The 23,872-nt window shown below is 56.3% G+C and overlaps 1 protein-coding gene across 1 annotated transcript; it reads left to right on the forward strand.

The window, feature by feature from the left end:
• The first annotated feature begins 197 nt into the window (after nt 1–197).
• Nucleotides 198–23,118, forward strand: LDLRAP1 (low density lipoprotein receptor adaptor protein 1). The gene is made up of 9 exons (XM_028513664.2): nt 198–397; nt 7,896–8,038; nt 8,869–8,981; nt 10,935–11,049; nt 16,598–16,670; nt 17,058–17,144; nt 17,979–18,103; nt 19,547–19,581; nt 21,082–23,118. Exons 1-9 carry the CDS (start codon nt 310–312, stop codon nt 21,224–21,226), a joined length of 924 nt encoding a protein of 307 aa, XP_028369465.1. The 5' UTR covers nt 198–309; the 3' UTR covers nt 21,227–23,118.
• The last annotated feature ends 754 nt before the right edge of the window (nt 23,119–23,872 follow it).

Raw genomic sequence — 23,872 nt, forward strand, 5'->3', positions numbered from 1 at the left:
TAAGGGAAATAGGGAGAAGGAGGACAAGACGGGCTTCCTAGGGCTTTCAGCTCCCTACCTTATGGGCGCCCTTTGTCTGGACAGCCTCGGGGAGCAGAGGCTGGGGCCGCTCTGAGAGGGGCGGGGTTGGGCTGTCGGGGGCGGGGTCCTGGGCGGGTCCCGGCCGGGCCCTGGCCCCGCCCCGTCGGACGTCGGTGCGGAGCTCGCGCTCCGAGAGGAGGAGCGCGGAGCCCACGCGCCGCCCGGCCGCGGCGGAAAGTTTTCCCTGACGGAGTTTTGGCGGCGGCAACTGCGGCGGCCGGAGCGGCCATGGACGCGCTCAAGTCCGCAGGGAGGGCGCTGATCCGAAGCCCCAGCCTCGCCAAGCAGAGCTGGGGGGGCAGCGGCCGGCACCGGAGTGAGTGTGTGCGCGTCCGCCGGGGCCCGGCTGGGGCCAGGGGAGCGGGTCAGGCCGCGCGGATCGGTTTCTCGCGGGCGCCCCGCGGGACAGGCGGGGCCTGACCCGCTCCCTGAGGGGCTAGGGGTCGCCTGGGGTCAAGTTGTAGCTCCCCTCCCGTGCCCGTTCCGTGCCGGGGTGCAGAAGGGACAGAAGCTGGGGGAAGAGACCGGAGCTCGGAGCCACCAGGTGCAGGCGGCAGTGGGAAGGGGATTGCAGGTCGGGAGGAGGGACCTGCGCGCCCCCCAGCACCTCCTCACCGGGCCGCCCAGGACTGTTAGGGGATGCAGGAGGATCCCCGCGTCGTTGCCCGGGAAGGGGGGGTGGGCGCAGGGCTTGGGAATATGCTCCCATCCCCTCACCCCTGCGCCCCAGCGGCCGGTTGGAGCGCATTTGCCCCCTCCACCTGTCCAACCCAGGAGCTCATCCTTTGACTTCGGGCACCCAGAAACGGTCTCGGGTACGAGCTTGGGTTCGCAGGTACCTACTTGAAGTTGTGTCGAGTTTAGCCTAGGATCTCAGGAGATCCCACACACCCGGCCATTAGATCCCTGCGTCCCCTCCTCTAGCCGAGTCCAGGTGTGGAGGTTGGCCTCCTGGCTGTTTTGGAAACCTGTATTCTCTCTCACCTCCCCCCTCCCCCGGGCTTCGAAGGTCCCTGGGCGCCCAGGAGAATTACAGTCTCGACACCACCTCTCCCCAGGGCGTCTGGGAGGCTGGGAGGGGCCTCATCCGGCCTCCCTCCTCTCCCCGGCTCGAGTTACTCTAAGGGAACCCGTCACCTGGCACCTTCCCCCGAGGCCTGAGACACTCAGCCTAAGTCTCTGTGTTTTCGCTAGGACAAACGGGGTGGCTTGCCTGGAGTCACACAGGCCTCCCTGGCAGATAGATGTAGAGCCAAAGCCAGGAGTCGTACACACTCCCGCCCCCTGCCAACCACCTGAACCCTGGCCTCTCCCCCCACCGGGGAACCACTGACACAGCCACACCTCACCCCCTTCCCCGTGCGTTCCAGGGCTCGGCCAGGGGAGCCGGAGTTCCCTCTGCCCAGGAGTGCCAGCGTGTCTGGGCCTAGAGAGCCCGCCCTGCCCCTCCTCTTGAGCTCCTGTTCCAGCGGTGGCCGCCTCCTAAACCGAGACTGGCACTGGGAACAGGCTGGTGCCTGTGGTGGGGGCGGGGTCAGAGACCCGTTAGGGCCGGGCCGGGCTTGTACCATCATCTCCCACACTTAATGACTCCTGAAATAGCCCCTTTAAATATTTGTGGGATTTGACCAGGACCTCTGAGAATAATGAACTGTTGCAGTGGGGGAAACCCTGCCATTTTCTTCTGGGATGAGGGAGGGAGGTGGTGCTGGACAAGTCAAGGAAACTGAGAAGTTCCTCTCAATCTGGGGAACTTGAAATTTGAAATCTTCATTGGTAGAAGAGAGTTTCTTCTGCCTGCTCTGATCTTGGACAAGCCTCTTGTCCTTTCTGATCCTCAGCTTCTTTCTCTGTAAAACAGGGATAAAAATTTTTTTTTAAATCTTCACCTAAGGATATGTTCATTGATTTTCTTTTTGGGAGAGAGGATGGGGGAGAGAATGAAACATCAATCCTGTGTTTGCCCCAACCAGGGATCGAACCCACAACCTACGTATGTGCCCTGATCAGGAATTGAACTTGCAGCCCTTTGGTGTACGGCATGATGCTTCAACCATCTGAGCCACCTGGCCAGGGCAGGATAAGAATTCTAACCTCACAGGGGTGTTGAAGGGGTTATTGATAATCTTGCCTCCTTCTGGAGTCTGATTGGTGGTTCCTTCTCCCCAGTCCCCTTCCCCCACTTGTTATGCTACCTTCCGCATGACTGTTACTATGGTGGAATAAGTTTGGGGGTGGTCTCAGAGCCTGCCTATCCCTGCAGCAGAAAGAAGAGCAGAGTCCCCCTCTCCTACAGACCCCAAATAAGCCCAGAGTGCTGTCCTGCGGCTTTCTGGACCAAGAATGGTCTGGGTGGAATCCCCACCTGCCCCTCATTGTTAAGTCTCAGTTTCCTTATATGTAAATTGTAAATAACCTCAGATTGTTTTGGTGGGGGTTAAGGGAAATCGTGCTTTGCCTGGCATAGGGAAAGAATTTGATAAATGATAACTACCGTTTTTGTCATTTAATGTTTTATACAGCGTTCTTGTTTCTGTTACTTCATTCGCTCTTGTGAGGTGACAGCAAGGATTCTTCTCAGGCCCATTGTAGAGACACAGGAGCAGAGGCTCAGGGAAGTGGAGTCACTGACCCCGACACACAGCTCCACACGGCGTCTGAGAGGCGGTGCTCCCGATCCCCGGCCCTCATGTCTTTTCACTGTGGCTCAGGGACTCGGCCGCGGGAGGGGCTGGTGCAGGCCCCGTCCCAGGTCGGGCTGGCAGCCACAGGATGGAGAGGGAAGCTGTGGGGTGTGTCTGGGGTGGCATGTAGGGACAGCCTGGCCGGGGGTGGTGTCCTTGGGCTCAGACCTTGAGGGCCCGGTTGTTTTGGGGCCAAACCAAAGCCAGTAGAGATAAGGGTGCACTTGACACCTGCTGCCAGCTTTGACCTGCTCCTCGCCCCTCAAGGTCCTCAGCTGGGGTTGGCATGATCGTCCTTTTATTTGTGGAGAAACTGAAGCCCAGAGAAAGGAGGCAAGTTACCCGGGGTCACACTGCAAAGTCAGGACCCCGGGCTTCTTTGCACAGAACCTCACGGCCTCCTGGCTTCCAAGGAGGATTTTCTCCGTCTCCCACGTGGGGCTTCCCCCTCATCTTTTCGGGAACCTTAAAATTACTATCTCAGTTCCTGGCCAGGGATCTTCCTTTCTTCCAGCTGTCTGAACAGTGACTCACCCTGGCCCCTCAGGACCTTTTTCCCCAGAGGGTCCTTGTGACCCTCAGGCTCTTGCGAGGCTTGTGTCAGCCTATCGGAGAACTCCATGAGAACAGCTAAAGAAGTAAGAGGCACGGGTTCAACCAAGCTAGTTCACGGTGGTAGGTGGGGGGCAGAGGATCTGTGCATACTTCTTTTTAATATTCACAATAAAAGATACAAGTAAACCCTCAAACCACAGTATTTGTCGAGCACTGACTGCGTGTCAGACACCGATAGGTGCACCGGGGAGTCTGGTGAACAAGTAGGTCTCCTCTCTGGCAGCGTTCGCCCTGTGCTGGGGGAGGCAGGCCGGCCGGGATGCGAAGGAGTAGTCCGTTGTGGATGGTGGTGATTCTCTGAAGAAAGGTAAAGCAGGGTGAAGCAATGATGGGGGCAGCTGCCTTACATAGGGTGATATCTTCATTCGGATTCTTCGAGAAGCAGATGCTGAGACAAAGATCTGAGTACAAGTCATTTATCTGGGAAGAGGTCCCAGGAAATGTTAGGAAAAGCGAGTAGGGAAGGGCGTCCAAAAAGCGAGCACTGTGGATCCCTCTTCCCACTGTGTGTGGGCGGCCAGAGCGCCATCCTGTGGGGAGCCCTGGGAAGAGGTGTGGAATGGGTTCCGCAGTCACTCTGTCTGGGGGCGGCTCCGTCACGGGTGGGCGCAGGGCTGCTGGACACGAGAGCTCGAATGTCCCAGTCTGCATGGGCGTCGGTGTCTCCAGCAGCCGGAAAGCTGCAGGCAGAGAGTGGTACATCGCGTTGCATGTGTGGAAACGGTACCCACCAAGGAGACAGAGGTGGGCACTGATAGTGTCAGTGCAGGAAGTCGGGGAATACCTCTCAGAGAAGGTGGCTTTGGATCACATGGGTGAATACGAGGAGGGAGGGATCTGGAAAAAAGCATTCTAGCCAGAGGGACCAGCAAGCACAAGGAACATTCGACTGGAGGCTGGGATTCTGCTTCTCACAGGCCTGGCAGGGGAGGGGTATGTGGCTTGATGGAGTCCAATCACCTACTGGCCACTGAGGGCGCGCCAGACATTCCTTTCAGGCAGCCCTGCAGGGCAGGGTGTCCGCCCCGCCTGGGCTCTCTGGAGCCCCACTCTGCCTTGCATCAGGAGTGCGTGGTGGGCTGCAGGAGTGGGCAGAGGGCACGGGCTGTGGGATTCAAGACCCAGCACTGTCAGTTGCGAGCCACGGCCAGGCTCCTCTGTGCTTCTTTACCTGTCAGACGGGAGCCCTAAATGTCTCCTTGACGCTTTCATAAACTACTGCAAATGGCTGTGTGTACATTAAAGCTCTCTGCATTTAACCCTTGGAAATGACCATAGCTCACACTTCAGTGGCGCTTGGTCTGTACCAGGCATGGTTCTAAGCCCACCTCCTTTCTTCCTCACCACAGCCTCGTGGCGTGGACAAAGTTATCATCCCCATCGAGTGAGGGATAGAACCAGGGAGGTAGAGAGACTGTGAACCCTGCAGCCCACTCCAGACCCCGTCGTTTTAAATTTGCTCTTGATAATCTTAACAACTTCCGAAATTCGCCTAGCACTTTTCACACCCTGAACTTTTTTCTGATGATGTTCCCGAGGAACTGAGAACCCATGTGTCAGATAAGGAGACTGGCCTAGAGAAGCAGCCACACTCCAGGTCACAGCAGAGCCTGCGTCCTCTTCTGACCTCTTCTGAGATGTCACTCTGAGAGTTCTGAGGCCGTCTCTCCTCCAGGCTGGCGGAGGCTGGAGGCCAGAGCCCCAGCCCGAGGTTTCCCCGGCCATGGGTTTGGCTGCCACTCTGATGTTCCAGACGCCAGCCAGGCCAGGGCACCGGGGGCAGCAGAAGGGGCACAGGGACACCCTGCCCAGCTCTGACTGCTGGGCAGGGGGCCTTAATGAGGATAGGGCGCATGCCTGCAGCCTCAAGTTAGACTGGGCATATGGTCTGTCCCCAGCTAACTCGGATAGCAGGTCATCTGTAAAATTGCAAAGTTAAAATAGCCTAGTCATTACCCACCACAGGGCCAAAAATAACCCGGACCGGAACAAGGCTGTGGACTCAGGCCTGTGTTTGTCTGCGGGCCTCAGAGCTCTTCCTGAGGCCCAGCCTCCTCCTGGGAAGGGGCCATGGCCTCCAGCCTACGTGAGGCGACTGGACAGCAAGGAGGGCAGGCGCGGTGGCGAATCTGTCTCTGTCTGTGTGGTGTGCTCTCAGGGGCTGGTTTCTCGGAGAAGGTGTGGGGCATGAGAGGCCACGCACCTTGTCAAAGAGATGAGTCATGCCCAGAAGTACAGGAGTGGAGGCTGGCTTCCCTGGAGGAGAAGGAGGATCCCTGCGGGTCCCGGGAGGGCGAGGGGGTGGGAGGTGGGCCAGGGAGAAGCAGGACAGCCGGAACAGCAACACTGGGCGGGAATGCACCTTTCTGTACCAGTTTCTGGGGGAGACAGGGATGGACGCCCTTCAAGAGGAAGACGTGTGGTGTGGAGGCAGCCACTTGACTGTGGGAGGAAGACAAGGAAACCCACGCTCAGGAGAGGCAGGAGCCGCCCACCGGCCAAGGGGCTGGGGCCCGGTGGCAGGCATAGCTCCGGGTGGGGCCTTCTACTGAGCGCATTACAGTTTATTACCTCATCGAAAGTCAAAACAGCCCAGTAAGTCGGAACTGCTGTTTCCTCCCACTTTATGGATGAGAAAACTGAGCTTTAAGGATGGTAATGAACTCGCTCAAGTCTGCTCGGTGTCAGAACTGGGATTCTCGAGTTAGGGCCCTTGCTCTTCTAGGCCATACTATCTCAATGAGGCTTCCTGGAGGAGGCTGGATGCGAGCAGTCTCTGTCAAGCGAGGGGAAGGGTGTTTGTGGCAGAGGGAACTACACGAGCAAAGGCACAGAAGTGGGAAAGTAAATGAAACATCATGAGGAAGGCTCTCTGCACGGTTAGAGCTGCTTTCGGATGTGAGCACGAGTATGTGTGAGTGTGTAGGGGTATTGTGGGAGGGAAGGCTGGGGAACCTGTAACTCCCCCACAGTCACTGTGGGAATTGCCTATAGTGGGTTAGGAGCTGGAGGTCCCTTTACTTGTGAGAACCTGTACAAGTCCCATTCTTCTCTGGGCTTCAGTGTCCTCTGTCGAGGGCGGGGTTTGGCCAGAAGGTCTCCGAGGCTGATGAGTGGCAACCAGTCTACTCAGGCCCTCTTCCAGGGGACCACAGAATTGGGAAGGGGTCAGTCCGGGGAAGGAGGAATGCAGAAAAATGTCGAGCATCTCAGAGGTCAAGGAGGGCTGGGGAATGTTTTGACAGCAAAGAGGTCGTCTGTGACCTTGGCAAGCTTTGGCCCTTTGGAATGGAGGCAGCGGAAGTGGCTTTGGCGATAGGCCAGGAAAGGGCTGAACTGGAGGAAGTGGGAAAGTGGGGACATGAAAATGGTGGTGATGGGGGGACGTTTGCTGTAGGGCAGTGACGGATAATGAAATGAACAAGGCCACTGCTGATTGGTATTGCCTGCGTAGAGCCTTGTGCCTAGAACCAGTCCAAAGCCTGGAAATTAGAGGGAATAGAGAGGTCTGTAATTGATTAGCAATGTCTGCCAGGGACACAGAAGACGGACATGGCAGCACATACTTTGCCATCCCTGCTTAGATGGACTCGTGGTGGGAAGTGGTGGTCTGGGTATCTCCCAACAGCGGAGAAGCCTCAGGAGTTAGGAACTGAGGGAGGAAAGACCGCTGGCTCTAGGAACTTCCCTCTGACCTTTTGCTACCATTAAGCTAGTTTGCCTCATGGGAAGATAATATTGACTAATGGCCAGGCTTTGGGCTTTAGACAGATAGACAGCTAATTGGACATGTTACTGGTCTTTTGAGCCTGTTTTCTTATCTGTGAAATGGAAATTAAAAATGCCTGCTTGCAAGGTGGCTCTAAGTACTAGAGATAATGGTAAGAGCTGCTGCTTTGTGATTACTGCCATCCGTTACTTGGTAGCTCTGTTGTATCCTGATGGCGGTGGTGGTTCTGGTTTCTTCGCGAGGAGGGCCCATATCTGAGTGACTCCTGGGCTCCCTTTATTCGTTATATGGGGCCACTGTCTGGTGACTCTGCCTCTCTGAGCCTCAGTTTCCTAATCTCTGAAGTGAGGATAATATCAACCTTGCAGGATTACATTGAAGATTCAGTAGGAATATGGTATGTTTTGCCCTCAGCAAGTGCTAGTATTGAATTTGAGTTTAGGCTTTGGACTTGAAAGCATGGGTTTGAATCTCAGCTCCTGTACTTGCTGGCTCTTTGGACTCGGTTATGTCATTTTGCCTCTCCAAGCCTCGGTGTCTTTGTAAGTGGGTATGATAAAGTATCTGCCTTCTAGGTCCTCATGAGGCTTAAAGAGAACATTTTCTGTACCACAGGGCATGGTACACACTGGAAAATGTTCATTTGGCCCTTTATTAACTATAAAAAGAACAGTGATGGGGGACCCTGCCACCCCTTGCTGGGTCTCCCGGGAAACGGGCTGTGAGAGCTGTAGCCGGGGTGGGCCTGCCCAGCAGGGCCTGAGGGCCTGTCCTCTCCCTCCCAGAGCTGCCTGAGAACTGGACGGACACTCGGGAGACATTGCTTGAGGGGATGATCTTCAGCCTCAAGTACCTGGGCATGACACTGGTGGAGCAGCCCAAGGGCGAGGAGATGTCGGCAGCTGCTGTCAAGAGGATCGTGGCCACGGTGAGCCCCAGCTGTGGGAGCCAGGGCCAGCTTCTTTCCGGAGGGCTGCTTGTCCCCTGCTTGTCATCCCAATTGGATGTGTCTGACCCGTCCCTGCCCTTGAGTCCCCTTGCATCTGGCTCAAGCACTCTGGGAAAGGGTAGCAGTTAGACTTGCTGGGGGAACCCTGGTCAGTGCCCACGTCTCTAGCAGTTGTGGCCTTGCCCTGCCACAGCTGCCCCTCCACAGCCCAGGCCCCCTGCCTAACGGCTGGTGACTTTGTGCTAGCAAGGGGTGGGGGAAGTTACTGTCACCCAATCACCTGCTCTGTAGCCTGAGGGGCAGGTTAGCACAACAGGGACCAGATTTTCCCTTCCGCAGCTCTGAGCAAACGTGGGCCCTATAAATTCACCTCCCTTGGTGGTCTCAGACTCCTCAGCTCAGGCCCTGGCGGGGTCTGTGGGTGGAGCAGAGAGTCCCCAGGAGTCTTCCTGCCGGGTTGCGATAGTCCACTCAGTGCTCAGAGTCTGAGGTCCCTCCCAGTTGTGTGTCCTTGGGCAAGTCCCTTAACCTCTCTGACTCCATTTCCTCCCGGGAAGAAGCACTGCTGCCCGTGAGGACGCCTCGAGGTCCAGTGCTTGGCAGACAGCCGGTGCACAGTGAGCAGCAGTTGTCCCCTTCTCTATTAAAAGAAGGTGATGGCTGAATCGTCTTCTCAATCACATCTTCCGGTCACCTCAGCTGAGGCCTCACATGGGCCTGGAGTCCGGGGCTTGGAGCAGCTAGATGAAGCCATGAGGGTGGGTCCCAAGTGAGGCATGCAGGCTCCTTTGACCCATGTCTGCCCCAAGGCCAAGGCCAGCGGGAAGAAGCTACAGAAGGTGACTCTCAAGGTGTCTCCACGGGGGATTATCCTGACCGACGGCATCACCAACCAGCTCATTGAGAACGTGTCCATTTACAGGTATGCTCAGCTTTGCCCACATTCACTCTGCCACTTGGGGCAGTAGGAGTGTCGTGTCTGCAGCAAGGCTCTATCACTCCCTGTCTAAATGACCGTGGAGACTTAGTTTCCTCATCTGTAAATTGGGGTGGAAACAGATCCTGCCTCACGGGGCTATAATGAAACGTGGGTGCACAGCACCTGGCTCACATGGGCACTTGGTTAAATGGCAGGGGCTGCTGCCCTGATCACTAGTTGCAGCAGGCAGCTGAGGCCTGATCAGGACTGGGAACTGTGCCCTCCCACCCACCCAAGCAGGCTGCTGCTGAGTCAGGCTTGGAGCAGAGAGCTGCAGAGTCATGGTCCTCTCCCTCTGCTGTGAATGCAGCAGCTCTGCGCTGCACGCCCGGCCAGGTGTCCAGGATTCCACTGAATTAAATGAGGTGATATCTGAAGGCAGAGTCGGAGGCCAGAGTGTAGATGGTATCAGTTGAAGGAGGGGGAATCCCTGCTTGTGAGGAGGCAGATCCCAGCCCTTGGAGCCTCAGTCTCTCCCCATCCTCTCTTGGCTGGTCAGCGAGCGTAGGGTTTCAGAGCTGGAAGGGACTGCAGAGATGCATATTACAAACAGAATCTCAGGTCCAGAGAGGGAATTGCCCAAGCCCTCACAATGAGGTAGTGGCTAAGCTGGGACCAGGACACCAATGCCAGAGTTCTGTCCAGCCAGCCCTGGTCTGCCAAGCATCCCTCTACCATATTGCTTTGTCTCTAAGCAGGCAGCTTAGCTGGCTGGAGCACAAGCCAGGACTGGGGTGGGGGTGGGGTGGTTTTAGAGTTTCTGGCTGGTATTTTTAACCTTAATTCTGTCTGCCTCTGATACCTGGGTGAGGTATTAGACCCAGCCTTGCCCTCAAGGAGTTTCCAGTCTAGGAGGGAATGAGGGGAGGAAATAGGAGATAGGGTATAAGTGTTTCCCAAGAGGGAAGAGAAGGAGGGTGCTGCCTGGGGAAAACCTGGGAAGGCCTCTCGGCAGAGGTGGCAGGCTGGATGGAGAAGGGTGGTTGACCACCCTGGGAGTCTCAAGTGGTGCTAATGCCTATGTCAGTGCCTGTAGTTGAAGCTGGGCCCACACTGGGTAAGGGAGTCTGCTGAACTCCTATCCCCATTCTGGGCTGCCAGTTCCCCTGCTGACTGAGATTCTCGGCATGACTGGAGCCAGCATGGAGGGGCCAGGCAAGGGAGGCGAGTGTTGCAAGAGGAGGGAGCTCCTGGACCCGTGGGGGCTCCTGGTCTGGTCATCCCTGTGTACCTCACCCTACTCCCAGCTCTTCCACTCCATCTAAGCTCCAGGAGAATCTGCTAGACTCAGTCACCCTGGGAGGCTTGGAACTCTTCTGACCTCTGGTCAGGGGCATGATCAGAGGGCAGGTCGGGGAGGGGGAGGCCAGGTAAAGGGCCCCAGTGGGTGGGCAGTGTCCCACTTCCCCTTCCAGCTGGTCCCCACAAACCCTTAAGAGGTAGTATGGCAGTGGTTACGGCCTCTGGAATCAGCAGGTGAGGTCAGGTTTCAACTCCGCCACTAGCTTGGCGGTCTAAGACTGCTAGCTTCAGTTTTCTCATCTGAAAAGGGGGAATAATAATAGAACCATCTCAGAGGGCAGCTCAGAGAGTTAAATGAGCTGATACCTGAATGTTGCCTGGTACACAGTAAAGGCTCAGCTCTTACAGTTTTAGGGTGTGGCTCTGTAGAGCAGAGAAAGTACCCCTCCTTTTGTCTTTACCCCAGTCCTTCCTGTCTAGCCTGGGTTGTGGCCTGCCACCCCCGCCTCACCTTCCCCCATAGATAGCCCAGAATACCAGGCCCAGAGGCCAAGGCCAGCTCTCTGAAACTCAGGGGAGATGTCCTATGGGGTGTCCTGGATGTTGTCAGGCCCCCGTGCAGGGATCTGGTGATATGTCCCACTTGCCTTTCAGGATCTCCTACTGCACAGCGGACAAGATGCACGGCAAGGTGTTTGCCTACATCGCCCAGAGCCAGCACAGCGAGAATCTGGAGTGCCACGCCTTCCTCTGCGCCAAGCGGAAAGTGGTTAGCGGGGCGGGGCTGGGGCTTGGGCAGGCTCTGCCTGCCTTGGCAGCCTGTCCTCGGGGGCCCTGTCTGGTGGGGGCAGCAAGACCAAGGTGACACACCACTGAAAGTGTGAGATCCCTGGGAAAGCCACGTGGGTGGTGAGAAGCCGGGGGGCACCAGGACACCTGACACAGTGGGCTGTGAGCGGTGACAAGCCTGGGTCCCCAGTGAGTGCCCTGGGCCCCTTCCTCTCTCTTAACACGATTTGTTGGATTTGAGATTTGCGGGGCATCTCCTGTTAATAGTGTGGTCTGGAGGTGCAGGGCCTTGTAAGGATTAGTCCTTGGAGATGGGTGATCAGAGAGTCCCAGGATGAAGGGCAAAAGCGCTTCCTGGGAGGCTCGGCTTCCTGTGGCCAGAGCAGGGAGGGAAAGGGCCACTGTTTTGGTATGTTATGTGCTTGTTTCAGTGGTGGGCTTTAAGGTGTCTCATTCAATACTCGCAGCAGCGCTGTGAGGTGGGGGCAGTTGCTGTCTTCATTGTTTTCATTTTATTTTTAATGAGAAAACAGACTCAGAGAGGTCAGCTGTCTTGCTGAAGATGACAAGTACCCGGGCAGAGTGAGGGTGTTTTCCCCCTCCCTACATGGCTGTAAGGAGCCAGGGACTCCTGGCCCCGTATCCAGGCCACCCCCAGTCACATCTAGCAGGGACCAGTGGGGATCTCGGTGGTCTCTGGGCATGTGAACTTTGGGGCCCACAGCTGGAGCAAGTGAACCTTTGGTGTTGAAAACCTCCTTTATTTTCAAGGTTCCCGAAGTCTGAGCATTTGCCCTGGAAAGAGGTGCCGGACATGTATTGATTTTAGTATTGGCCTCTATTAACCTCTGTGTACGGAGCCCAGAACACCAGTCCCCATGCCCTACGGTCCTGGGAGTCAAGGAGACACAATCTCTCCCCTCCCCCTGTCATCAAAGGCCGTCAGTCTTTAAACGGATCCCCAGACCTCCTGCCATACCCATCGGGCAGGCTTTAGATACATTTCCTATTGCTGCTGTAAGAAATTACCACAACCTTAGTGTTTATTTTGTTTTATTTTTTCATCTTTGCCTGAGGACTTTCTTTTTTACTGCTTTCAGAGAGAGGGAGGGAGGGAGAGGGAGGGAGAAACAGCCATGTGAGAGAAACAGCCCACAGTTGCCTTCTTGTATGCGCCCCCGATGGGGGGGTCGAACCTGCGACCTTTTGGTCTACGGAATGACACTCCGACCCCCTGAGCCACACTGGCCACCACAAACTTAGTGTTTAAAAGAACACAGACTTATTCTCGCATGGTTTGGGGGGCCAGAGGTCTGAAATGGGCTGGCAGGGTTGTTGCCTTCTGAAAGTTCCGGGGGAGATACGTTCCCTTGCCTTGTCAGTTTTAGAGGCCACTGTGTTCCTGGTTCACGGCCCCTCCTCGCGCCTCGGCGTCAGCAGCGTAGCATCTGCCAATCTCTCTGTTTCCCTCATCACATTGCAATTTCTGACTTGGGCCCTCCTGCCTCCCTCTCAGAAGGCCCTTTGGGATTGGGCCCACAGGGTAATCCAGGATAATCTTCCGCCTCAAAATCCTTGATGTAACCACACCTGCGAGGTCCCTTTTGCCTTGTGAGGTAACACTCTCAGTTTCCAGGGATTAGGATGGGGACACCTTTGGAGGCACAGTTCAGCCGGCCACAGGTCTCACTACAGGAGGAGACAGGTGAGGGGCCTGATCCTGGCTGATGTACTTACTGTGTGACCACGCATAAGACCCTGCCTTTCTCTGGGCTGCTTGCCCATCAGCGGAATGAGGAGGCCACCTCAGGGACCTCCAGGGTGGTTCTGAAAGGCCCCGGTTTCTTTTTCGCACCTTTTTTCTTTTCTGCAGACTCGCTGCCTCCAGCCACTTACGCCGTGCCTCGTTGATGCCACGTCCCTGAGTTGTGGTGGCTTCTCCCGGGATAGTGGACTCCCGGCTTTGTTTCTTGTGAGGCCACACTGACTTAAAAATACAGGCTCATTATGAGCCCATTGTTCGTCTTTTCCTCCCCACTGACCAGAGCAGACACTGGGCAGGGCAGCTGGCCGTGACCATTGCTCCAGGCTGTGCGGGGGGGCGGGGTGGGGGGGAGCTCCCAAGATGCAGAGGCTTCCTCTGGGAAAGGGAGGTTGGGGGGTATGAGAAAGCAGATGCTGGCCCAGTGGTGAAGGGAGGCCCGGTCCAGGTCCAGAGGACTTTAGATGGGGCCGATCAAAATCAGCCTGCCCCAGGCCAAGAGGTCAGTGCTGAGGTAAACAGCCCAGCCACCGCTTCATGCCGACAGCGGAGTCCTGACCGGGCAGAGGGAGGGGCCCCTGTTGGACATCTAGGCCCAAACGCTCACCCTTCTCAGCAGGCTCTCATCTGTGTTGGGGATGACTGGCTGGATCACACCTTGTGCTTCTTTTCTGCCCTCTCCTGCCTGGCCTCTCACCTTCAGGGAGTCCCGGGGAAGCCCCTTGAGGGGCTAGCCCAGCCCTGGGTGGTGTAAATAGGACCCTCTGATGCAAGGATGCGGTCCTTAAGGCCTCAGCTGAGCCCAAGCCGGCAGTGTGTTGATGGCCTGGTGGCCTGGCCATCGTGGAAATCCTGAGATTCTGGGGGCTTAGTGGATGTTGCCGAGGAGGAGGCAGCAGGTGAAACGGCTGCCTCCGGGTTTGCTGGCAGGGACTCCCACGGATGTTCGCTGCTGTCTGTCCTGGGCTAAGCCCTGCGTCAGGTGCCAGGGCCCAGGGAACTGGCCATGGAGACATGAACTAGGCGGTCGGGGAGAAGAAGCTGGGTTCAGTAACTGGAATACAGGGGTCTTGGTTCTAGCTGGAGGTTACGAAGTCTTACTGGACATCAGCAAGACTTGCAGATAAGGGGCAGTTTGAATTGGGCTTTGAAGGATGTGTATACGTAGGAGTTTGCCAGGCAAGAGGGTGGGGGTGGTGAGAGGGCGAGTGCCCTCCAGCACAGGAGGTAGCGAGTGCAAAGACACAGCGGGGCAGAATTAAGTCGAGTGAACGGTAGTTGAGGACTCAGGTGTCACTGGAGCCTGGCAGGATGACAAGGTGGAGTCAACCTGCAGGGGAGCCTTGAATTTGGATGTTGACTGAGTCCTCACTCCTTTTGGCCCAGGGCCCACATCTCTACATCCCCATCCTTTCTTGCCTGGATGTCTGAATGAGCAAGATGCCCATGACCCATGCAGGGTAGGGGGCAAGGGGCTCCTTCCTGGGTTGCCCACCAGTTCAGCTCAACTCAGGCAGTTCCACCCCCAGGCCTCCCTTCCCCAGTGGCCCCTGTTGGGCATGGCCAAGATAAGTCTGTATAAAACAACATTTCTATTTCCCAGCTGGGAAGCCTCAGCAAGCACTTCAGCCTCTAGACTCTGAAGTGAAGGTGGAGGGTTGTGGTGCAGGTGCCCTGGTGGTGAGCAAAGTGATACCCTTAATCCCGGCCCGGGCAGGGCGGGGTAGAGCTGTTCTCCCTCACGTGGCCATTGGCATTTCTTGGGTAATCCTTTTGTGCAGAGATTTATGCTTCTGGGCCAGCAGAGTGATAGGGGACTCTGAGTACTGGGTTACAATCTGGGATCCTGGGGTCCTAGCCCAGTTCTGCAGCCCTAAACTAGACCTGGCCCCACTGAGGAGCTAACAGCCTGGTTACTGGGAACAAGACAGGAACTTGAAAGACTGGGCAGAGTAGAACCTGGTTAGGGTGACAAGGTAGACCCACAGGCCAAAGGCACTGAGAGGACTAGGCAAGGAGGACTCCCGCCCTCTTCCCCTCTCTCCTCTCCCCACCACCATGAGCAGGCTGGGGCAGCCTTTCCTTCTTATGCTGCCCGACTTCCTGCAGCTGCCCCAGAAAGTGGGGCCCAGACCCCTCCCAGTTCCTGCCCGGCCTGGGCTTGCGGCCACCTGTACACCTTCAAACCTTGGGTTATATTTGGTTTACCTTTCAGTTCAGGAATTCACGGTGAGAGGGCAGGAATGTATGCAAATGAACAAGCAGATTTATGCAAAAATGCTGCTAGGCTTGTGCCCACAGATTTTCTGGAGGCAAAAATAATGGTGTTTCCACCTCCCTGCCACACTGGGTGACCAGCCCTTGCCTGGGTGTATAGTGGTCTGACTTGGGCTTGTAATTAGTCCATATTTTTAGTTCATGGACAATTCTCAATGGTAACTGGGTCTATTAAACTTGATTCAGACGTGACAGCTTAAATTGTAAACAGCTGTGAAGAGTTTCATACTTAATTACCATATTTAAGTTTTGCCATAAAGTGCCTGTACTTCCATCAAAAATGTAAATGACGGAGACATTCAAATGAGATTTTATACTTCGTGAAGTTTAATTGGCGTGGATCAGTCAGCTTGTTTAGGGATTTTAAATGAAAAAAAAAAGAATTTTAAAGGCGGTAGCCACGGATTCATTTCTCAATTAAAGTAAGTTGTCTGGCAGAGAGGAAGGGAGTGTGGCAGAGGCTGGTTCAGCCTGAACTTGTCCACTTGAAAGGGTCTGCTGTCGGCTTCCCAAGGCCCAGGGTTCCAGCAGGAAGCTGGCTGTCGCTTCCAGCAATAGCTGTGAGCTCTGGGACTCCCACTCCCAGAAGCTGAGCCGATTGAGTAAAACCAGAGAGGAAGGAGCCCAATGCGGGCGGGGGGTCAGCCCTGGCTGGAGCGGGAGGCCTCAGGACACCTGCCTCCTGGGCAAACGCAGGTCAGCCGGCACGCTGCGCCTCTGGAGGGCTCAGGGAACCAGGGTGATCTTGCCTTTTAGTGAGCACCCAGATTGGGCGACACAGGCATGTAAGCCGGTGACACGAGGGGGGGGTGGCATTTGAGTTGGGTTTGAACAGTGGATGGGAATTCCCCAGGGGTGAAGGGCCAGGGTGTGGCCCCTCCTTACAGGTGGGTTATGGCACGGACTGGTTCTGGTCCCCTGCCACGGGCGCTCATTGACCTCTTGCTTTTGCCAGGGAATGTGTGAGCCTCCAGCTGCCTTTCTGGGATTCAGTTATGAGCCCCCTGACCCTTGATAGCAGTAACCAGTCTGACCTTTGCCTCTGAGGCTGTGGCTCATTCAGACGGTGGTCGGAACCTTTCCAAGTCTGGCTGTTCTATTCTTTAATTCAGAGGGTTAAGTAACTGTGTGAATTCCTCGAGTAATGAGGGAGGGCTTCTCAGAGAAAGTAAGCCTCATAGTTAATTGAATTTAGGGAAGCCCAAAGGGAAGAGAAAAAGCCATTGCCAAGGCAGGGGCTGGAATGAGGGCGGGACCTTGGCTAGGCTACAGGTGGTGAAGATGGGGCCCCAGCTGTCTGGGGAGGGGGCAGCCTCATCATAACCCTAGCTGCTTTGTGACCTGGGAGGGGCCGGGACTCTGCCTCCATCTATCGGGCCTTCCGGAGCCTTGGGATGGAGCCAGGGTGGGCCCCGCCAGCCTCCGGTTCAGACGTGCTGTTGCCCGCCTAACACTGCACCTCTGCCCGACCCCACTTCCTGTTTTTCAGGCTCAGGCTGTCACCCTCACAGTAGCTCAGGCCTTCAAAGTTGCCTTTGAGTTTTGGCAGGTGTCCAAGGAAGGTGAGACTTGTTCACAGACATCACGGGTGGGTGGGGGTGTGGAGGGAGCGTTGAAGAAGGCTGGCAGAGCAGTGTGGGGTGCAGAGAGGACGGGAAAGGCCTGGGCTGGCTCTCCCCCCCCCGCCCATCTACCTGCTTCGTGGCTTTGGACAGGTCCTTGCACCTCCCTGAGTCTCAGCATCCCTCTCAGAGGAAGCGGGAACCGCCCCCTCTCCCCCACCTACCCCAGGTGCTTGTGGGGATTAATTGAAATCTGCAGAGTGCCTTTCCTTCCGCTGGAGACCTGAACTTGCCCCCTGGGGTGGGCCGCAGCCTGCTCCCTGCCCGGCAGGTGCTGGGGGCCGTGCTGGGGGCAGAGCTCTGCAACGCTGTGCCTTGCTCCCGCAGAGAAGGAGAAGAGGGAGAAAGCCAGCCAAGAGGGAGGGGACGTCCTGGGCGGGGGCCGCTGCGACAGCACCCCCTCGTTGAAGAACCGTGAGTCTTGCTGGGCGGGGGCGGGGGGTCTGGAGTCAGCTGCATGACGTGGGGTCTGCCCTTCATCCAGAGGCCTCACTCCCTCCTGGGCGGGAGGAACCTCTGGGTTTTAAAAAATTTTTTTTAAATTTTAATTGTTCAAATACAGTTTTCTGCCTTTTACTCCCTTCCCAGCCCGCCCCCCATAAATTGTTTTGTTAAATAAATAACACATGGTGGTTATAGAGAAATTAGAATATGTCAATAAGGGAAAAGCATTACTCATTATGGTGCATGTTCTTCCAGATATGTCCCTATGTAAAAATAAGAATATATGTATATATCTCTTGGTGTATATTTTATATTGTGTCGAGGGATTTCTTTAAAAACCTCACACTTGCTGTGGATATAAAGATTGCAGCCGCCCTGGCTGGCATAGCTCAGTGGATTGAGCGCGGGCTGGGAACCAAAGTGTCCCAGGTTCGATTCCCAGCCAGGGTACATTCCTGGGTTGCAGGCCATAACCCCCAGCAACCACACATTGATGTTTCTCCCTCTCTCTCTCTATCTCCCTCCCTTCCCTCTCTAAAAATAAATAAAATATTAAAAAAAAAAAAAAAAAAAAAAAGATTGCAGCCTAAACCAGTAGTTGGGGGAAGGTTCTCATGTTGTAGGCGGGTGTCCAGCGGCTTTGGGAGGCGCCATGGTGGGGCTCTGGGTGATAGGACTGGGAACGGCCATGCCCAAGGAGGGGGTCAGGACCAAGGCAGCCCAGGAGGCCCCAGGATGGACCAGGAGTTGCCGGGAGACAGGAGGCCCCTCTCCCACTGACATGTCTGACCGGACCCCTCATAGTGGTCGCCACTGGGAACCTACTGGACTTGGAAGAGAAGGCCCCGCTCTCCCCGGTCAGCGCTAACACCACTAATGTGGACGAGGCGCCGAGGGCTCCAGCCTTGAACAACAGCAGCGTTGTCTGGGTGAGTGTTCCTGCGGCCTGGCAACCCCACGGGGGTCCAGTGGGCCTCAGTCTGATCCCTGGATGAGGCCGAAGGGTGGTCTAGGGCCTGGCACCATGACCTACAGGCATCTGAGAGGGCCAGACCCAGCCTAGCAGCCCCCAGACCCAGGGTAGGGGGTGAACAATGTCCCCTTTGAACCCAGGGCTGTGTCCCCAACAGGCCTGGCTCCCAGCACAGCTGTCTCCTCACAATGCCCGGCCTCTTGGGCGAAGCATCCACAGCTCAACCCACCGGCAGACGAGCCAAAGGCTCCCTTGTTCTCTGGGCGGGCAGAGTCTGTTCCTGACACCCCTCCCCCCTCAGCCCTCTGCGAGAGGAGTCTGAGAGATGGGCAGGCAGCTGCTGGCCCTGACTTGCTCTGTGACCTCGGGCAAGCCTGCTGACCTCTGTGCGTCTCGGATTTTCACCCCTTCAGTGAGGGTGCTGACCTCCGTCTACAGAAGCTCCCAGAGGCACCCGATTTTTTAATTGAAATTAAAAATTTTTTTCATTTGGAAGTAATTTCAGACTTATAAAAAATGTTACAAAAACAATACAAAGAAATTTTGGTCCTCCTTCCTCCAGATTCCCCAAACCTTAGCATCTCCTGTGACCGCATCACAGCGATCCGAATCACGGCGGTGACACTGACATGGCATTATCGTGTCATCTGTAGGCCTCGTCCTTGTTTCTCTGCTGGTCCCCGCAGTGTCCTTCCTCTGGTCCAGGGTCCATTGCCAAATCACGCATCACTTGTCATAGCTCTTCAATTTAAAAAGTCTGGTGCGTTGAGGGACAGGAAAACTGTCCAATCCTGCTGCCCAGTGGGGGCCACCCGGCGTCCGCCGAGCAGGCGCTCTGCGCCTGTCCTGTGCTGCCCGGAGCCACCCTTGGCCCCTGTCCAAGCCTCAGAGAGACCGTGCAGGGGCCTCCCCCATTGTTTTCCCACCTACGCAGTTATCCTTGAGCTTGGAATTTGGGCTGGGCTTTTGGAAGTGAATGAAAGCAAGGAAACCTTCCCCACCCTCTTCCCCTGAGAATCCAAAAGCCTTAGTAGGCCTGCGGTCCAACCCCTCATTTTATGGAAGGAGAAGCTGAGTCTCAAAGAGGAGTGGTGACTGGCCTGAGGGGTCAGTCGAGCAGTGACAGAGCTGGGAACTGAGCCCACCCAGTTGTCCAGGCACCCGGGTGCCCTTTCCCCTGTGCCACATTCCAGGTTTGGGCCCACGGGCTGAGATGCGGGCTAGTGGCAGCAGCCGGGCGGGAGGCCTGCCCGTGCCCGTTCCGGCAGGTTCCCACCGCACTCCGGTGCTTGCGTCCGGTGCAGAGCCCCCGTAGCTTACCCGGGGCTGGGACTAGTCCCAGCTGTGAGCACGGGCTCCCCCACCCAGGGCTCACATCTCCCCCTCTGTTTCCCCCAAGGAGCTGGATGACGACCTGGATGAAGCGTTTTCAAGGTAACATTACCTGGGCTCCTTATGCTGGGGAAGGAGGCCTGGCTTTTGTGGGCTGGTCTCTGGGGCCCTTGCCATGCTTGAGAACATGAACTCTGACCCTCTTGGGAGTAAAAATCTCCACTTGAATACCTCCAGGGGTGGGGAGTTCACTCTCTAGGGTTGGCCAGGTCTGCTAGAAAGCTCTTGCTGCTGAGTCAAAAACTGCTCCTAGTGGCTGCTTTACTGTCAGCTGAGCTGAACTAAACACACTGCTCTAGCTCGGGCTGATTTTTCTCTTCCTCCACCTGCTGTAACCTTTAAACATTAGCTTTTTTGCAGGCTTTATTTCCTCCGAAGGTTTTACATTTATGGAAAAGGGAAGGGAAAAGGCAATGCTTACTCAGGCTCAGGAAGCATTGCGCAGAGGAGGAATGTCGGGCGGAGCAAGGAGCTATTTCCGTCTCGCCTGAGGTGTGAGCCTTTTCCCGTCTTCTCCCAGGAGCCAGCCTTGTGGCCCTGGCCGCCTTCAGCTTGGAAAAGGCCACTGAGAGGGCTGAGGAGAGGCCTGGGCAGCCCGGGGTTCCAAGTTAGGCCTTCCTTTCTCCCCTGGGACACTCGGCAGCCCCTACATCCCTCCCCCTCCTCCCCCATCCCTTCCTGCCGCAGCCGGCGGAAGGCCCTGGTCCCGGGGCCGGGGCGCCTGCGGCTCCTTCACGGAGGCAGAGACGGTCTTGTGGCTGTTTCCCGGCCTCACTGGCCGACTACCACCCCCTCACTTGAAGACAATCTTTTCATCCGCTTCTTCCAGATTACTTGAGTACCGTGTAGCCTTTTACTAACAACTTGAAAATCAGCCAAGCATTAAACAGGGAATGATATCACCCTGTAATCCCGCAGCCCACACTGTGGGGCTTCATTCGTGCTAATCCTGTTCATATACGTTTTTTTTGCATCAATCAGCTTGTCATATTTGCACTTGGGTTCCTGATTTGCACTTACCGCTGCCCATCAGGAGCGGGTCTGCAGGCCGTTAGAGACGCCTCCCTCCTTCACAGACTGCCTCATATTCTTTTAGGGGCAGGGGCTATAGTTTACCTGACTCCCCTCCCCTCCCCTCAGGCTGCCTCCCTTTTAAGTTCACTCTTGAACAGCACTGTGTCGAACGCGGTGATAGCCAGTAGTTTCTATAGTCACGGTTGTGCCATCTGCCTCCCACGTGTGTCCCTCTCACTGTCCTCGCCAGTGCGGCCCTTTTCCTGGCCTTGAGCATTTCCTGATGGAGCCGGGGACGCTGTGGGTGCCCCGGCCTCTCTCTGTGGCAGGAATGCCACTCCCTGCCCCATGGTTTTCTGAGCTGTGTGACCACAAGGGTAGACTCCAGCTCTCCTGACGTCTGGGGCTTTCTCCTTTGGCCCCCATGCCCTCTCACTCCTGACCCTGGTGCTGGCGGGGCCGGACTGGCTGCTCGGTCCCCACCAGCCCCTTGCCTGGGCCCTTGGCTTACACAGCTCTGCCTTCCAGGCTTGCCCAGTCTCGGACGAACCCTCAGGTCCTGGACACTGGACTGACCGCACAGGACATCCATTATGCCCAGTGCCTCTCGCCCGTCGACTGGGACAAACCCGACAGCAGCGGCGCTGAGCAGGAGGACCTCTTCAGCTTCTGAGCACCCAGAGCTGGCAGGACGTGTGACCAAAGCCACCTGTGGTTGGGACGGGACAGCCCCAGGACCCCCAGCCACCCCTTTCTGGTGGGCAGCACTGTCAGCCTGCACATCAAAGCTGCAGCCAGTTGAGCAAAGGGAAGGAGAAACTTTTTTTTAACCTTGCTCTTTCTCTAAGAACTGAAGGATGCCTTGAATATTTATTCAGTGACTTCTGGTTCAGCTCGGAAGCGGGTTTTGTGTCAGGCACGAGCGCGGTGTCACAACCAGCTTCCTGCCTTCTCTTAGGCGAGCTCCGCCCTCTGTGGGTATCTGGACGATGACCAAAGCCTTTCTTGCCCCTTTTCTCTAAGGACCCAGTTTCCCTGGAGGTGGCCCCGCTCCTCAGTGAAGGTAATCGGAGCCATTTGTTCTCATCGCCTTTTGAGCACGGGAGCACGCCGCAGCCTCGGGAGAGGACTGCAGCCTCCAGCTCATCTGCTGCAGGGGCCCCAGCAGGCCTGGGCTTCAGCCCCTGGCCCCGCGGCTCTCAGAGGCAGGGGGCAGCCCCTGACCAAAGACGACACACAGCTGGCACTTTAAAGCACACACAGTAGGTGTGGCTCCTGGGGGCTGCTCCATGGTGCTGCGTGCAAAGAGCATCCCAGCTGCCCTTCCACGAGAAGGGGTCCAAAGTCCCAGTGGGTGGTCCTGTCAGTGCTCCGAACAGTGTGACTGACTGCCCACAGACCCCCAGCGTCTGGCTGCAATGGTGGTGATCACCTGTGCATGACCGCCCTCCATTCAGGGTCCCCCACCCCACCTTCTCCCCCAGTGGTGAGCTGTGCTCACTCTTCGGCGTGTCTGCACGTCCCTGTGTGTGTGTCCCTGAGTCCCACCTCCCCTCCTTCCTGGAGGGATGTGTGAAACCTCACGCCCAGATTTGGGGAAGAATATTTTGTTGCCTTTTTATGGATGAGAAAACCGAGGCCACCAGTGTGGAAGGGGTAGAGTCCAGAGCAGAGCCAGACCCGACACCAAAGCTGCCTTCTCACCTGTGCCTCACACAGTTCACACCTCCTTTCCTCTCGCTTTGTTGTGCTCTCAGAAACCAAAAACCCCAGCTATTTTCTGACCAAAGTGTGTTTTGTAACAAACCATCTGGTGCCTTTCTACAGAAGGGGCGTGAGCCTCCACGCCCTGCTAGCTGTCTGGTTGCTATTGATTTCCGTGAAAGTGGAAGCGTTTGAAGTCTGTTAATTCGGAGAGTTAAACAAAACCAAACTCGGAGCGTCCTGACAGTCTGACCCTGGGTCGGGACACACAGGCAGCGGTCTGTTCTCAGGGTCTTCCTTCCTGCCTCCCTGTTCATCCCCGCAGGGCGGCCCACAGCCTGGAACGCAGCCACACAGCCTCCCAGGCCTGGCTTTGCTGGCCCGAAGTGTTAGTGCTTGTGGTTGGAGCAGGTTTCACCGACCCGGGGGTAACACACACCGTTCCTTAGAATCGACTTGTCTCACTAAGCACTTGAACCAAAACACGAAGACGGAAGTGCCTGGGTGCAGGGCAGGGTGGGATTTGTGGGGTCTGTATCAGAATGTAGGCATAACTTCCTTTCCTTGCCCAGCTCCTGTACCCCCGCTGCCCTTCCCAGACCTTGGTGTCGGCCCCTGTGTTTGTCACCAGGCAGCAAGGTGGGTCCTGACACGCGCCGTCCTTGGCACCAGGGCCCAGGAGCCCCAGAAAGGGCCAGGCCGTGTTGTGTGAGCGGGACTGCGGCCTTCGCTGTGGTCTCCGGCCAGCAGCAGTCGTGTGCTCCCTGTAGGTCTACAGATAAGTCGTGCTTTTCTTTGTGTGTTGTAAAGGAATTTCTAGTGAGGAAAAGAACAAGTAATAAATGTTCTCTTTTTGAAACACAACGTGTTTGGATGGATGGCCTGGTGGCCGTGCGGAAGGAAGCGGGGTGTCCAGCAGCGCCTGCCCTTCGGTGGTTGGAGCGGCAGTGACCACAGGCCCAGAAGTGGGAGATGTGGTCTTTGGTCCCTTAACTGGAGCCCAGCCGGACGCCCTTTTCACCCGGCAGGTGGGGCGTGTAGTAGGTTCATCTCTGGACAGCGCAGCAGGGCCGGACTGAAGAGGTCTCTGAAACAGGTCTGGGCTCCCTGACCAGGGCCCGAACCCCCAGAACAGGCATACACTTGTGTGTCTGCATGTGCATTCTTCTTGGGGAGAGTGTCCATTTCTGTCACATTCTCAAATGGGTCCCAGGATTTATTTGTTTGACAAACTGTCAAACACAACCCTGGCCTGGGGTTCGGTGCTGGGGCGGCCGTCCAGATGGCCCAATGGGCTCAGGGTGTGTGGGCGTGTGCGGGACTGGGGACCGGGAAGGGGGACGGTGGAAAGTGTTTTAGTGACTTGGGGGACCCAAGGTCCAGCTCTGGCTCTGCCACTTAGGGGCTTGACACTGGATCATTCGCTTCTTTCCTGGAACCTCAGTTTCCCCATCTGGGAAAAGGGTATATAATAAGCTCCCCCCTTCCTACCTCCCTGGGTTTTGTGAGACTCAGAAGTGACCATTACCTTACTGGTGGTGTACCCGGAGAGCTCATCTAAAGGTTGTCTCGGAGCAAAAGGCAGTTTGGACCAGATACGTTTAAGGAAGTGAAA

The sequence above is a fragment of the Phyllostomus discolor genome, chromosome 5, assembly GCF_004126475.2.
Source record: "Phyllostomus discolor isolate MPI-MPIP mPhyDis1 chromosome 5, mPhyDis1.pri.v3, whole genome shotgun sequence".
NCBI classification, from domain to species: Eukaryota; Metazoa; Chordata; class Mammalia; order Chiroptera; family Phyllostomidae; genus Phyllostomus; species Phyllostomus discolor.

Bases quoted from the DNA above. Each gene is read 5' to 3' on its own strand.
- LDLRAP1 (XM_028513664.2), top strand. From the start codon at position 310: ATGGACGCGCTCAAGTCCGCAGGGAGGGCGCTGATCCGAAGCCCCAGC. The intron at 398-7,895 runs GTGAGTGTGTGC...TCTCCCTCCCAG, and splicing joins GGGCAGCGGCCGGCACCGGA to AGCTGCCTGAGAACTGGACG. The intron at 8,039-8,868 runs GTGAGCCCCAGC...GTCTGCCCCAAG, and splicing joins TCAAGAGGATCGTGGCCACG to GCCAAGGCCAGCGGGAAGAA.